Consider the following 17,596-nt stretch of genomic DNA (forward strand, 5'->3'; position numbering starts at 1 on the left):
AAACGCTGTTTCCGGCCAAACATGCCCTTAGGGCACAGCAAAGGAAGTTCCAACAGACGATGTTTGGGCGGTAAAAGCGAGTATAACAATAACAGATAAACAGTTTGTTTGTTCATTAAGACAAATGTATTTCACCCCCAAGGGTTGTTAGTTTCGGAATAACTGTACAGTAGTTTGTAGGTCTTTGTATATCGTAGTCATACAGGAGAAAGTGACCATGTGTATTTGTTTACAAAAACGTGATTATGAACTGTTTGATATCTCACTAGCTTAATATTGCCCTGAAAAATTTCCCAGAGGATTTTAAATTTGGAAGTATAATATATTGACTTATTAAAAATGACTAACTGCATTGGTGTTTATTTTCTTGACAAGCAAAAGTGACTTAAATGGTCCTCCTGAACATTTACGTTTAGTCAGTTAATCACTTTCTCCTGTATGACTGCGATATATCGGTCACTCCTTTCAACAACGTCATTAATAAAAAATAATTTTTTTTTTTTTCAGGAGATGGTTTTCAAAGTTTAAAAATATAATGAAATGTATTGAAAATAAATTTCAAGCCACTTTTTGAACTTTTTACTGTGCAACAGATCTTTTTAAGTAAAACCTGAAGGTTTTTCCTCCATTTGAAAAATATTTAGTAAATTTGAAAAAATAATCAAACAATACCCTTTCTTCAAAATGCAAAAACAACACATTCTGCCCTATAGCGGGTACATATTAAGTTTAAAAATGCCGCTTTTGCTGGGATATAGCACATTTTCTGGGCATTCCGAAAACATGCACAACTGAAAATTGACGATTTTTGAAATTTGACGTTGTTGAAAGAAGTGAGTCCTGAAGACATTTTTTTCCATGTAACGCGGTGGAACGGCGTTCCGGCACTTTTTTTCACGGATAATAAAATATGTTATTATAATGAATACTTAAATGGTGTTTTAATATATTTTTTTTAGTTACAAGCTTGACATGAAGTATGTTTTGGGAGATTTTATGTTTTAAAAAAATGGCATTTCTTTGTTTAAAAAAAAAAACAACAGCTAAATACAATTATTTGTAACTCACCCTGTACATTCCACCTCCATAGCCAAGGTTAGCAAGGACTTCAGGGCTGAAGCGGTTGAACAAGGCTCCAAAACCCTCGGCTGTGGGGACATATGTGGCTATGACGAACAGGGCCACTGCTGCCAACGTCAGACGACTAGCGGACATCTTGAATTTCACTTGTCAAAATTGCAGTAATCTGTAACAATAAAACGACACATTGAAATTGGTGACGAAATATGGTTGAATCATAACATCGTACGGAATGATGGCGTAGTAGTATATGTTAAGGAAAGACTTCAAAGTAACTTCGAAGAGATCAACATATCGCTCACTCCTTTCAACAACGTCATATATCAAAAATCGTTTTCAGTTGTGCGTGTTTTCGGAATGCCCGGAAAATGTACTATATCCCAGCAAACGCGGCATATTTTTAACTTAATATTTACCCGCTACAGGGCAGAAAGTGTTGTTTTTGCATTTTGATGAAAAGGTATTGTTTAATTATTTTTTTAAATATCCTAAACGTTTTTCAAATGGAGAAAAAACATTCAGGTTTTACCTAAAAAGATCTGTTGCACAGTAAAAAGTTCAATAAGTGGCTTGATATTTATTTTTATTACATTGTATTATCGGGATACAATTTTGTTGCACATTTTGTGTAAATTTTACAACATAGTTCCTGGGACAAAATAAAAAAGACTTCGCAAGAGAAGTAAACACTCTTTTTTTGAAAAGGCCTGTCAGGAAGCCGAAATGCTTCTGTATCAGATCTGGGAATGCGGTGGGACATCTTTCAATATATTTGAAAATCGTGAATCTGTGATTGCTTTTGATCAAAGGTCTTCTTTATCTTCCTGTTTTTAAGAGGGATTAATATGCATCCTGCGTTATCGATTTCCAGCTGTCATTCCATCTCTTTAATTTGTGGGGGATTCTGGATGGTTCCATTCTCCTCACACGCGCATACCATTGTCTCCTTCGTTGCCTTCCCCACCTAACGACATCTTCGATCTCGCATATTTCTCTTATCCTGGTGTTCTTTATCCTATCTCAATCACAGGTGTTGCATCATAAGGGTGTTGTTTTTATGTAATATACCGCAGTGTGTCGTTGACTTTTTGTATCGTGGTTAGGACTTGTGCTAGGTGAGTTAGTGCTATTTCTTTTTTGATAGGTTTATGTAACTTGTGAAAGTGATCCGTGATAAAAAGTTGATGAATAATGGTTGAGTTGGAAATGTGATGAGTGAACATTTTCTGCAAATGCCTTGGAACTGTTTCGTGTGTCTACCGTGGTCGGGGTTGTGGACGCGTCTGTGTACCGGCCAACGTCGGGCTGGAATCGGATCTAGGTAAGCAACTGAACTAACTAATTCCTTTCACTGCCTACACTGGGGCACTTCTAAAAAAATAGGTGGTGGTTTTACAAACTTGTATTTATTTTGATTACCAGTGACTAGGACATTGAAAGATATTACAAGTAAATTGACAGCAAAATCTCCATACAATTTTGTTCCACATTTTGTTATAATTTTCGTTATTGTATTCATAAAACAATTGCTTTGCAAGAGAGTGGTTTTCAAAATTTGTATTTATTTAGATTGGCAGTAACAGTGATTGAAAGCTACTATTCAATGTGAATTCACAGAATTTATGGATAATGAAAGCAAGTTATCCTATTTTGCTTCATAATAATCAAAATTGGTTAGCTTTTTGTTTAGTAAAACTTAGATTTAAAATGTATAGATATTACCACAAAGTGACTGCTGAATCAATTAATGAAGTTATTGAAGACAGTATGTTTAAAAAAAGCCTTGTTATGGCATTGACATTCGTTTGAAAATGCCACAAGAAGGAGAAACGATTGTCACTAGTTTATTTTTTTTTGTTTTCTTTTAAACAATAGAATACTATTTAGTAGACTCATAAAATCAGTGTTTGATTTAAACATTCAATACATAAAAGAAATATTTGTATTAACCAAGTAAATTTATTTCATTAATAGATTCTAAATCTATCCTTTCTTGATTTTTATTTTACTTAGTAAATACATTTATTCCTTAAAATCTATTGAGACACGTGTTTGGATGCATTACCCATACGGTGTTTTAAAATGATGTAAAATGCATCGTAAAAACGTATCACCATAGATTTTAAGAAATAGTGATATTTACTATGTAAAACTTAAATCAAAAAAGTAAATTTAAATAAAAAATGTATGGATTTTACCACTATGTGACTGCCAAATCAATTAATGAAACTATATACATAGGTATTTGATATTTTTTGTCCGCCTCCGTGGTGTAATGGTCAGCATGTTTAGCTACCGTGCTGGAGGTCCCGGGTTCGATTTCCAGGGGGGGGGGGTGAAAATAAATATTAGTGATTTAACACTGTAATATTTATTTAATATTACCCTGGACTGGTTCCTGAAGCGCAATAGTGATCACTTTGCCTTCATGTAAGTAATGATCAAGATAACACTGTGTCAATTTGATGCAGTGCCCTATGCGCCATTAAGTGCGGATAAGGGTTATAAGTATAATTAGTTGTTATTTTATTATAAAATTATTAATATTATTCGAAATAACGCACGAATTTTAATCACAAGCATACCTCGGCTGTCCAAACTTAAAACACAGTAAGGGATATTTTTTTGTAGTACGTTTTTTTTTGCATTTTTGGACTAAGTAGAATCTACTTAGTCCAAAAATGCAAAAAAAACATACTACAAAAAAATGTCCCTTACTGTGTTTTGAGTTTGGACGGCCGACCTGGGTAACGTTATGTAATATTTAAAATCTTATTAGCTGGATGAACTAACTTGAAGCAAATTTCACACTAATATGAACTAAGTTGAAAAGTTCATATAAGTTTAAATTCCCAGAGCTTTTTAAGACCATCAAAATTCAGCCATTCGCGAACCTGATTACCCTAATCTCTCCGTTTTTTACGACGAAACTTAATTTCCGTAGGAGCTTTCACAAAAGCTGAATTCGAGCATTCGCAGAATTTTCTTTAGAAAACACCAGTAATAATAATACACCCACATATTTCAAAAGTTCTAAAAGAAAATTCGGAATAATTTTTGCGGTGAAATATAAAAGATATTGACGCTTTTTTTAATGCCCAAAATACGATAAATCGTAACTTAATTTTCTCTAAACGAATTTTTTTCAAATTTTTGTGGTGAAATATAAAACGTATTGATGATTTTCTTAAGCCCTAATATTACGATAAATCGTTTTCTTTAAATCCAGGTAACATTTTACGGATTGAATTTTTTTCATTAATCACTATTTTATATTGAAAAATAAGCTTTTCTTCGTTATAAATACAAATCGTTCACTCCTTTCAAGAATGCCATAAATCAAATATCGTCAATTTTCAGTAGTACAGTTTAGTAGTGTTTTTTTAATGTCCAGAAAATGTACTATATCCCAGCAAAAACGGCATATTTTTAACTTAATATTTACCAGCTACAGGGCAGAAAGTGTTGTCTTTGCATTTTGAGGAAAATATATTGTTTAATTATTTTTTTAAATATACTAAAAAATTTTAAATGGAGAAAAAAACCTTCAGGTTTTACTTTAAAAGACCTGTTGCACAGTAAAAAGTTAAATAAGTGGCTTGATATTTATTTTTAATACATTGTATTGTATTTTTAAACTTTAAAAACGATCTTCTGAAAAAGCAAGTTTTTTGATATATGACGTTGTTGATAGGAGTGAACGAAATCACAAAAAAATCGAAAACCCGTGTTAAATCTATCCAGGTAATCTATCCGGGCTAAATCCAGGTTTTCGTAGGTATTGTATTCCATTAGAATTTTTGTCCCAAGTAAATGTGTAGGCGTTTTGTAAAGGTTAAAAAGGGCGTATTGGAAATTGAATCCCTCGTAAAAGCAAAATAAAATTCCAGTTGAAATAAATGGAATTTGGAAATTTTCCAATTGTAATCGAATTCGGTGTTAGACCGAGTTCAGTGGGTGAATTGATTTATTTGAAATAAGTATGAAAAAAATCCTTTTGAAAAAATACAAAATATATTTATATTTTTTTTTTACTCATATTTATTCAATATTACCCTGGACTGGTTGGTACCTGAAGCAGAGGGCTGATCACCTGTCCTTCATGCGTTAACGATCAAGATAACACTGCGTTTATATGATGCAGTGTCCTATGCACCGTTGGGGTACGGATAAGGGCTTGAATGAATGGATGAATACAAATTCAAAAAATATAAATAAATCACCCTATAATGAATGATCATCTTTTCCTTTCTGGAACATGTGCTAAGAGGAGAGAAGTCCGAGCTATTGCACCTTATAGAAGGTCGACGAGGCAAATGCCCAGACTTCCATATTCTTCTTCATCTTTGTTGAGATGTCAAAAAATAATATAATAAAATTAGTTATTTATTATAACTGCAGACAGTTGGTAGAATTCCATATTGAATTGTTGGCTAATATATCCAAAATAAAACAAGGTTTTTTTTTATTTAATTCTACATTTATTTATGTATATCTTAATACGTGACGCGTTTCGTCTTCTTAGAACATTATTAAACACTCGGTGTTATGACTATCACACTTCTTGGGACATTATCAAACACAGAGTGTTTGATAATGTCCTAAGAAGACTAAACATAAATATACATAAATAAATGTAGAATTCAATCCAACAAAAACTTTGTTTTATTTTAGATATATTACCCAACAACGAAAAATAAGTCCTATAATTACAGATGTCAGATTTTTGAAGTATTTGGACACACTCGAAATGTTGTGTTTCCTTATATCATCATTGAAACATCTATCAAACATGGTTTCGCCTCACTAAAAAATTGCATTTCGTCTGCATTAAGTCTACTTTTATCCTTCTTTTGCCAACTTCATGCTTCCTTTCCATAAATGGGGTTTAAATAATGGCTAAATTAAAATGACTCGCTTCAACCAGCGCACAAATCTTCAATCTCTCACGCTCATATTCTTCACAACCCCAGTGCACCTTAATATCAGGCTGAAAATTTAATATACCTCTCAGATCATGGCCTATCACTTCGCTCTTCCCAAGAAAAAACACTTTCCATTCCTCGCCATAACACATCATTCTTCAGTAATTCCTGCTCTGTCCAAGCGGCCAGACTATGGAATGAATTACCTCTCCGCGTAAACAAATGCACCTTCTCTAATAACTTTTAAGAAACGTCTGAGACATTACTATTTATCATTAGAATCCTAACTGTCCACCAAACCTTCTCCCTTAGATTTTCCCTCTACCTCTTTCCCTAAACTCAATTTTTCCTTTGCCTTCCTTATTATCATCTTTTGTAATTTATATATTTTTTTAAAATGTTAATTTATAATATATGTTTTTTTTAATGTTTAAGTACTATCTACCCTCTGATTGCAAACAGCTTTATATGGTATCAAACGTTTCGATCAATATCGCTAGTCTGTTTTTGGTATGTTTGAAGATATTGCTTTTTAGCAAAAAGCTCGCCAACGTACTTACTCATTTTCAGTACATGAAGTTTAAATAAATAAATACGTCCTATACCTGTTACCCTTAACGGGTTACATTTACAGCTAGGGGTTGTGATGCCTTTGTTTATAATTAGACAGATTACCTTTAGGCGGGGTGGAATTTAGTACCTGAATTAATTAATTAAGTACCTACCCTTAGTGACAGAATAACGGAGTGCGTCCTGAAGGATAATGGACCTGTACTTAATAGCCTCTGGTTAATTGTACAAAGGATTACATGGATCATTGTTCAACCCTTACTTACCTGTGATATATACATACTACAATGTCCTTCTTTTAAACAAATGTAATAAATTCCTGGACGATTATAATTCCTTGATCTTTTGGTCGATAACATTCTGATTACGAAGGGTAAACTTGCTTACATGTAATAATGTATAAACGTAATCTAGTATTAATTTATTAGTCTGTTTTGCTGTCATTGTATCGATTGATTGATTTTTAATTATAATAAGAGGTACTAGGCAAAAATCTGTATTTGCAGTATTTGTACATAATGCAAACTATGCCATGTTCTCTCCGATTCCGCGGCTTCACATGTTAGCCAATGCTTTTGAAAGTATAGATTTATTTAATATATTGTTATCCTCCTTGAAATCTGTACTTTCTCAGCATTTCTTCTCCATGTTATAATGGATAAATTTAAACGTTGTGTTTCACTCTCTCTTACCGCTCGCCGATAGTGTGTGAAGGAGACATATTTACTAGTGCTTACTACTTGTTATTTTATTTTTTAAATTATGATTTTATGTTATAAGTCTACTTGTTACAAGACTTTTTTTGTTTCTCTATTAGTGTATTCATTAGTGTATTTTTATTTTATTTTTGTATTAGATTACTGTGTATATGTATTATACATATGTATTATCTTAAAGGCTTCAGCCGTTCAATAAATAAATAAAATAAAAATATAATAAAATAAAATAATACATATTTGCTGGCATAACCAAATTATTTGAACCTTGAAAAGAATCTTAATAATAGGAACGTTGTATTTTTTTAGTTATTTAAAAAAAATAAGTGAATGTCAATATTATCACTTTTTACGTGTTTAAAGAGCCGTCCAGGTTTCAATATGGTTTCATATCGACGGCCCCTACGTAAAGTACTCTATCTGCAAATCTGTTACAGGAGAGAGCTTAGAAGATTTTTTCAACATATTTTTTATTTATAATTTAACGGTTTTATCTGAAATTCTAAACTATAGTATTAAACATTCAAAAACACGATAAAATATTGTATTAAATCGTTTTAAAATTTTATGCTTTGTCAAAATTAAGTAGTTAGCGTTTTAGGAGTTCAGTTCATTTCGAAAATTCCATGTAGATAGCGTCTTATACGCCTGAAAACTAGGCGTAATGTATTTTATATACTTTTTGTTTATTTATATTTGTAGAAGTTGTGTTATATGAATGACTAGAATTTTCATTAGAGACATCTATTGGTGAGGATGAAGAAGCTTTTTTACTGAGCAGAAACTCTAATATTTGTATTTGAGGTCCGAATCCTGGATTATAATCACACAAGTACATGAGAAACGCCAGAAAATATGTTTTAAATTTTAATTTTAATTTTTAGCATTTAATTTGACCAGATAATTTATTAACAACATTTTGAATGTGTCCAAATACTCGTTCACAAATTTAGATAATCTCCAATTGTAGGAGTTATTTTTCATATTATTTTTTACATCTCAACATAGATCTAAAAGAATATGGAAGTCTGGGCATTTAAGGGGCTCACGACCGTCATAGGCTGGTTTAAGTGATCACTTTACATACGTGTAACATTCACCAATTCTGCCCATGATTGACAACCACACTAATCAAATTCTTGGAAGTTCAGTTTGTTCTTCAAAATTCAGTTACCAGATCTGAAGCGGATATATCAATATAACACTGCGTTTATATGATGCAGTACCCTATGCACCATAGGGGTGCGAATATGGGTTTGAAGAAGTATATTTACGGATTAAATGAAAAAAAATAGGTTTTATTATTTATTGGACAATTTATATGGCGCCGTTTTCGTTAATTACTTAGTTTATATATACGAACTAACTTAGAAATAAACTTTGAACTAACTAACTATCACATCACTCTCCGCAGGGACAGGAGGAGGACAGTGAGGATAGAACGCCACACAAAGACAGATTACTTTGTTTAACAATCTTCGCCTCTGCCACAAACATGCATCTCCTATTTTCATACTTTTCTTCTGACCCTTTTTAACATTATTATTATTAAATAATTCAATAACAACTATGTAGTTTTTTCACGTGAATTTTATTTGATCAGCAACCGGGTTTCGCCGTAATCGACATCATCATGCGGAAATTCGTTGCATGACAGAATTAAAAATGAGGATATTTGAAAAGAGTGTAAGGCTGAACTACGAGTATTGACTATTATCAAAAAGAATAGTACGAAGATGTCCTAAAAAAACTTGGCGCAATCGGATCAATCAGAGCCTAAATTATTTATTAAATAATAAAATAAATGGATGTGTAGTATATGTTAGGACAGATAATATCCATCTTCTCTGCTTACCCTTGCAGAGAAACGGCGTGATGGTAAATCTAGTTATTTATTTTGATTTAATTTTAACCCTTAAACGCACTGAATGGTGCATAGGGCACTGCATCGTAATAACGCAGTGTTATCTTGATCCTTAATTGCATGAAGGCGAGGTTTAGCCCTGCGCTTCTTGTGCCAGTCCAGGGTGTTATTAAACAAATAAAATATTGAAAATCATCTATATTTATTTTGACCTTTTTGGGAATTGAACCCATGACCTCCAGCATGGTAGCCAAATACGCTGGCCACCACATTACAGAGGTGAGCAGTAGAATAAATAAAAACACCCTATCACAAAGCGAACGTTATAAAGATACACAAAAAAATATTGTTGTATAATTCATACTAGCAATATATACATCATTATATAAAAAAAAAACATTTTTTTAATGTATTTTAGTGATATTTTTCATTATTTTTCTCATTTTAAAAACTTGTTGGTCACTAACCTCAAAGCCCGCTGAAGTTTCAGTATTTCAGTAGGATATTTCAATGGGGTTTGTTTTTAGGCTCTGCTGTGGACGCGTCCGTGTCCAAAAAAACATTTGAAAAGACATTTTTCTGATATTTTCAGTTATATTTCTCAGATTAAAAACTTGTTGGTCACTAACCTCAAAGCTCGCTGAAGTTTCAGGAATTTCAGTGGGGTTTTTTCAGTAGGGGTTGTATTCGGGCTCTGCTGTGGACGCGTCTGTGTCCTCTGAAGGCTGTGCGTAGACTTGTCGTCAGAGGCCGGACCGATCTATAAGGGATGGTTCCTGGCGCATGCGCAGTGAATAAAGCGAATACCTACCCCAGCCACAATCGGCGTGGCCTTATGAATTAGGTAACTACGCCACTTTTTCAGACGGATGCAAATTGGATATATTCACAATTTGAATGTGTCAAATACTTGGTCACAAATTTGGATTTCTTTACTTGGCGTTTCGTCTTATTGAGACATTATCAAACACTCTTGTTTGATAATGTCTTCATAAGACGAAACGCTCAACATGTTATCATATCGCTCACTCCTTTCAACAACATCATTTATCAATTAATTTGATTTTTCAGGAGATCGTTTTTAAAGTCTAAAAATATAATAAAATGTATTAAAAATAAATATCAAACCACTTATTGAACTTTTTACTGTGCAACAGATCTTTTCAGGTAAAACCTGAATGCTTTTTTCCATTTGAAAAATATTTAGGATATTAAAAAAAATAATTAAACAATAACTTTCTTCAAAATGCAAATCAACACTTTCTGCCCTGTAGCGGGTAAATATTAAGTTAAAAATATGCCTATTTGCTGGGATATAGAACATTTTATAGGCATTTTGAAAACACGCACATCTGAAAATTGACGATTTTTTATTTATGACATTGTTGAAAAGTGTGAGCGATATGTATCGCACACCTTGATCAAAACTGTATCAAAATGTACAAAATTTTGTTTCTCGGTTTTTTTTCAACAATGGCAGTCTTATTTTATCCTTATTTCCAGTAATATTTTCATGAAAATTTTTGTTTAATACTATTTTATCCTAAAATATTTCGGTAATTTATCGTTTAAAAATGTACATTTATGATGAGATGCAGCATGACAGCGAAGAGCCAGATATTGATTGCAAAGTCAGATTGGTGTGGCGCTCTATTCTCTCTGCCTACCCCTACGGAAAGTGGTGTGTTAGTTAGTTTAATTAACCTTTGACACTGTTATCACTTGCCCACCAAACTTCCTCTCTTTCCACCGCACCTAGGTCGGATTCGAGCGTGGGAGCGGGAGAGATTTATGTTGACCCCCACGCATAAGAGAGGAACGGCAATACATATTGCGCTATCTACGGTTTACTTTATAGAGTTTACGTTACAAACACTAGACACGCTTTGGTGTACCGCTCTGCTTACTATACTATACTACCCACTGTTTAGTTATAGCCTGTCATGTCAAACAGTGCCAGCGCGCAAGGCGGAAAAGTGCTGGTTTGTGTTCCCATGGTTAGTGTCGCGGACTCTTGAGTCAGAGTTTATCGGTTCCGCTTAGGAGCCGCTTAGGGTCACAGAAATATTATCAAATTGAAGAATTTTTGTATTTAATAAAAACACAAATATTTCTATTTATATAAAAAAACTCAATCACAAAATATTTTAACCCATCTTGAGGGGTTAAGAATATTTTATATTCGTATATCAGCCGGGGTTTGAGCCACACCTTCGTCCGTGGGTAGATCATATTATAAAGATACTTTCGTGTGAAATCAACAAATCAGTGAAAAAAAAACATTTTCCGCCGCTATTTCTGCCTCCGTAGTGTAATGCTCAGCACGCTTGACTACCGTACTGGAGGTCCCGGATTCGATTCCCAGGGGGGGGGCAAATAAATATAAGTGATTTTTTCACTCTGATATTTATTCAATATTACACTGGACGCTAAATAAAAATAACATTTACGATTTTTACGGAGTGTGTGGAAGTTTTTGATGAGAGTAATTAAAATAAACCCTGATGATGACAAGGTTCTTGTTGAAACCGGTAGGTTAAGTTGTTTTAGTAAAAAAAGTGGTGAAAACAAAGTTATGTTTTGAATATTTAAAGCATTAACTTTGTGGATCATATTGATATATTATTTCGAGAAACAAAAATACTTTGTGTTCTGATCCACTCACATTTCGGCAACAACCTGTTGCCCTCTTCAGGGTTTAATTTATTACGTAATAAATTTAACATTTAGTAAACATTTAGTAATAAATTAAACCCTGAAGTGGACAACAGGTTGTTGCCGAAACTAGTTGGTTAGTAAAAATGTGAGTGGATTAGAACACAAAGTATTTTTATTTCTCGAAATAATAAAACAAAGTTAATTAATTTTATAAACTTGTGAAACCACTTAATAAGTTTTATTTTATTAAACACGGCTAGTTTCTAAAACTAACGGATGTTTTCATCTACGGATAAAAATTAAAACTAACAAGCGAAATTTTTCACCTGTAGATGAAGACATCTGTTTATTTTCGAAACTAGTCGTGTTCAATGAAATAAAACTCATTAAGTGGTTTAAAACAAGTGTTTTTTTTTAATAATCATCTTGTCATTCCACAAAGTTAATGCCGAATCAGTAAATAATATACTAGATCAATTTTTCCAATGGCACAGACGTATGGGACGGGCTATAATAGAGTAAAGCTTGTATAACAACACGTTGCCACCCACATTTTCCTCTCTGTTATTATTTCTCTCGCTCAGTTTCCCAACAGATTTCATTAATTCCATCTAATTTATTTTGCCATCCTGTTTTTCTCTTCATTGCAAACATATGTTTATTCCCAGACCAGGGATAAGTCCTGATTGTAGCAAGAAGGGTCCAGATGAATTCTGCTAGTTTTTTTTTTGTTGTTGAATCATTTCCAACATTTTGAGTGTGTCCAAATACTTGGTCACAAATGTGGACTATTTCCCAACAATTCATATATTAATTTATACATTACCCAACAATTCAATATGGAATTGTACCAACTGTATGCAGTTGCAATAAATAAAATGTAACTTTGTTTTAAAATCACTATAAAGTGACATACAGTGATTTTGAAAGTTACATTTCATATTATTTTTTGACGTATACATTTTTGACATTTACATCAAAGACGAAGAAGAATATGGAAGTCTAGGCATTTACAGGGCAGACGACCGTCATAGGCTGGTTTAAGTGATCACTTTACACACGTGTAACATTATTGACAACCACACTATTCAAATTCTTGGAAGTTCTTTATATATGAACCAATTTAGAAACCTTGTTCTTGAATCACTAGAACTTCACGAGAGACATCTATTGGTGAGATGTAAAAAAGCTTTAACTAAACAGAAACTTTTATATAATCCAAATTTTGTGAACAAGTATTTGGACACCCTCAAAATGTTGTAAAGTTACATTTATTTATATAATGGAAAATCACAAAGTTCAAATATAAATCAAATATAAATTATAACTTAATTATCCTTCAGGGCAAGTTCAAATCCATTTCCTTACACAATGGATCATCTCCAAACTTAGCTAAATCACTTTACAGAACTCTCACATATTGTGGAGTTGGGATTAACCGTTTGAAGGCCGAGATAAAACTTTTTAACTCAATACGGATAACTCGCTAAATCCAAACGAATGCCGGAAGAATACCTGATGAAGCTTTCCGTATTCTTGTATTTATAACATAATTATATTATTTGTGAAAGCATTTTATATGGATTAAAAAAGAGGACATAGATTAGAATACCTTTTTTTTATTTGTAAACATCTATTTAAATCACAATATTTACATATTTTTCAAACCCTTATCCGCACCCCAATGATGCATAGGGCACTGCATCATATAAACGCAGTGTTATCTTGATCGTTAACACATGAAGGAAAGGTGATCAGCCCTCCGCTTCAGATACCAGTCCAGGATAAACGGAATAAATATTAGAGTGAAAAAATCACTTATATTTATTTGACCCCCCTGGGAATCGAACCCGGGACCTTCAGAACGGTAGGCGAGTGTGCTGACCATTACACTACGGAGGCGGACTATATCTATATATATATGAACCAATTTTGAAACATTATTCTTGAATCACTAGACATCCATATCATCTGTGTGATTATAATCCAGGATTCGGACCTCACAAACTAATAAAAGAGTTTCTGCTCAATAAAAAACTTCTTTCCATCTCACCAATAGATGTCTATAGTGAAGTTCTAGTGATTCAAGAACAATGTTTCAAAATTGGTTCATCTATATATATATATATATATATATATATATATATATATATATATATATATATATATATATATATATATATATATATATATATATATATATATATATATATATATATATATATATATATATATATATATATATATATATTTATATATATACATATATATATATATATATATATATATATATATATATATATATATATATATATATATATATATATATATATATATATATATATATATATATATATATATATATATATAGAACTTCCAAGAATTTGAGTAGTGTAATTGTCAATAATGGGTAAAATGGGTGAATATTACACGTGTGTAAAGTGATCACTTAAACCAGCCTATGACGGTCGTCAGCCCCGTAAATGCCCAGACTTTTATATTCTTCTTCATCTTACAAAGAAGCTTTTTACTGAGCAGAAACTCTTATTTCAGTATGTGAGGTCCGAATCCTGGATTATAATCACACACATGAGAAACGCCAGAAAATATCATTTTCATTTTTATTATTTTAGCTTATAATTTGACCAGTTAATTTATTTACAACATTTTGAGTGTGTCCAAATGCTTGTTCACAAATCTGGATTATCACCAATTATAGGAGTTATTTTTCATTTTAATATGAAAAATAACTCGTATAATTGGAGATAATCTAGATATTTGGACAAGTATTTGGACACACTCAAAATGTTGTAGTTGAAATATTTCATTTACACTAATTAACTAATGAATCCTCCATATCTGGATTGTAATAATACCCCCGTCCAGTAAATATTCAAACAACCCTCTCGAGGCAAAGAGTTATAAACGTAATTAATATTATTTATTCTGAACTAAACTACCCCGTTGCATTTACATACTCGTAAACGTACAAAGGACGGAGGATTTTGTTTTTCAATAGTTTTTATTTCTTTGTAAGTATTTTTAATGCAAACAGAAAAATAACTGAATAAAATACATAAAAAAAACAGTGGCGTACGTTCCATGATAGATACTTAAGAAGGGTCTACCCTAGTTTAATGGAACATAAATTAAAAAGGTGATGTTGAAGGAAATGTATACGTAACTATTTCTTCTTCCTTTCTCCATCTCAACTTATCGTCTTTGTAGACTGTTGGGATCAGCTCTCCTCGTTCTCAGGCTGTAGGTCCTTCTATCATGGACAACGTCACCTAGGCCATGCCTTCGAATCATGTTACCTTTCTGCAGCATCCATGAATTCTTTGGTCACCTCTAGATGTCTTTCGAGGAAGATCCATGGCGGTTGCTTGATTCACAATATGATCAGTTTCTCTACGTCCTATGTGCCCATACCATCTCAATTACCTTTCCTCTACCTTACTATTGATGCCTGTTACAGCCAGGCTTCTACGAATGCGTGAATTTTTAATTTTATCTATAAAGTTTATTCCAGCCGACCGCCTAAGCATTCGTATTTCAGCAGTTTCTAGTTTCCTGGAGTAGATATTATACATCATCCAGCATTCGGAGTCATAAGGGAGTACGGTTCTGCCATATTGTTTGGTAGAGAATAACCTAATTTGTAAGTTATGAAATAAAGCGTTTTTAAAGATATATTTTCAGTTGCAGAAATACGTTTTATAAAGTCTAAATTCGATATAAATCTTCGTATTTAAAAAAATGTTTCACGATTCTGTTATCTTGTGTATTTTTATTTTATAACAGGCAAAATAACCTGTGAGTTATAAAATAGAATAAAATTAAAGATAAAGATTGCGTGTTATAAAGTCTGAATTCACTCAATATTTTCGTATTCAACCAATGTCTCACGATTCTGTTATCTTGTTTATTTGCAATTTATAACGCAAAATAACCTATTTCGTAAGTTATAAAATATAATAAAATCAAAGAGCTGCAGAAACACGTGTTATAAAGTATGAATTCAGTCAATAATTTCGTATTTAACCAATGTCTCGCGTTTCTGTTATCCTGTGTATTTCCATTTTATAACATGCAAAATAACCTATTTTGTAAGTTGTAAAATAGAATGGAATTAAAGAGTTACAGAAATACGTGTTAGGCACGCGCTGTGGCGTAGTTGGGTAGACGCTTGACTGCGAAACTGGCGTCGAGGGTTCGATTCCCGCCAGTTGTAAAATGAATTCAAGAAAGATTTTTTTCAATTGGTCTGGGTGTTTGTGATGTATTTTTCACATTTACCCTATCCTTACTATCCTACCTGCAGACAAGCATCTAAAATAAACGCTTTGCGGGTTAAAAAAAACTGAATTCACTTAATATTCTTGTATTTAAAGAATATCTCACGTTCCAAAAATCTACATACTTTTCGTTAGTACTCTTTAAACAAATTGCTTGAACGCGATAAAACCTGATGTGAATATTAAAAACCTTTCAGCTCAGAATTTGTGAAGTTTTTCTTGCTTTTAAATCCACGGGGAGTGGTCTTTTAAATGGAAAAAATAGCTACCGAAAATATTTTATAGAATGATGGTGATGAAATTTGAAAAAATAATGGTTATTCCTGAAAAAACTTTTATTAGCCCCTAAATATTTAAAATATCCTGTTATATTTCCTCATATCCATCGCAAAAATAAGTAAATTTCATATTTTGCATATTTTACGCATTGTTAACTTTGTGGTTTGGTAATATAACACTCTCCTTATCAATGATTAAAGAAAACACTTGTTTTTTACCACTTAAGTTTTATTATAGACTACATGTTTCAGAAGTTAAACTTCCATCATTCAGGTCTGTATAATAACAGACCTGAATGATGGAAGTTTAACTTCTGAATCATGTAGTCTTGAATAAAACTCAAGTGGTAAAAAACAAGTTTTTTCTTTAATCATTGTAATATGTCTTACCACAAAGATAATGCCGAAACAATAAATAAAATCTCTCCTTATCATATCACTATAAATATTTTATTATAACTTAATTATAATGTCTACCGGTTTCGAAGCTAGCGGCTTCTTTATCAAGACTGATTAATACTAAAACACTATCTACTTATTGTAATAACATTTCAAAATATTTTGACGGTTGGGCAAAGAAGCTTGGGTAGATCTAAAGTGTCTTTATTCTTTTGTGTTGATTGGCAGTCACAGTCAAAAGGGATCAGGGATGATGAGTGATTGGAAACATATTTAATAACGGACTTTTAGAAAAATCATGTACTTGTGTATTTATTACTTGTAAAATATTATTAATTGCCTTTTTAGTTTCTAATATTTCTAATTAATCTAATTTAAGTCCTCTATTACATGTGCATATGGCATTATCATTCATTGTTCGCATTAAAGTGGTATTACTCAAAGTGAATGATAAGGAGAGTGTTAAGTAAATTTCAATATATATATATATATATATATATATATATATATATATATATATATATATATATATATATATATATATATATATATATATATATATATATATATATATATATATATATATATATATATATATATATATATATATATATATATATATATATATATATATATTTATATATATATATATATATATATATATATATATATATATATATATTTATATATATATATATATATATTTATATATATATATATATATTTATATATATATATATATATAAATATATATATATATATATATATATATATATATATATATATATATATATATATATATATATAT

At 31.6% G+C, this 17,596-nt stretch overlaps 1 protein-coding gene across 2 annotated transcripts in view; it reads right to left on the bottom strand.

Annotated features, from left to right (window-relative positions):
* LOC148310060 (prohormone-3-like) overlaps positions 1 to 9,894 on the bottom strand; it is a 50,620-nt gene extending 40,726 nt beyond the window's left edge. For both annotated transcript variants that reach the window (XR_015837442.1, XM_088259077.1), the window contains exons 1-2: positions 9,785 to 9,894; positions 1,069 to 1,246 (exon numbers count right to left, since the gene is read on the bottom strand). Coding sequence is in view for 1 of the 2 variants with exons in the window: in XM_088259077.1 (XP_088115203.1) it covers positions 1,069 to 1,215 (147 nt within the window). In the remaining variant the exon portion in view is untranslated. The remainder of the gene's footprint in view (positions 1 to 1,068; positions 1,247 to 9,784) is intronic.
* Between the last annotated feature and the right edge of the window lie 7,702 nt (positions 9,895 to 17,596).

The sequence above is a fragment of the Brachycentrus maculatus genome, unplaced genomic scaffold, assembly GCF_059751285.1.
Source record: "Brachycentrus maculatus isolate JH-2025_06_01 unplaced genomic scaffold, ASM5975128v1 h1tg000109l, whole genome shotgun sequence".
NCBI lineage: Eukaryota > Metazoa > Arthropoda > Insecta > Trichoptera > Brachycentridae > Brachycentrus > Brachycentrus maculatus.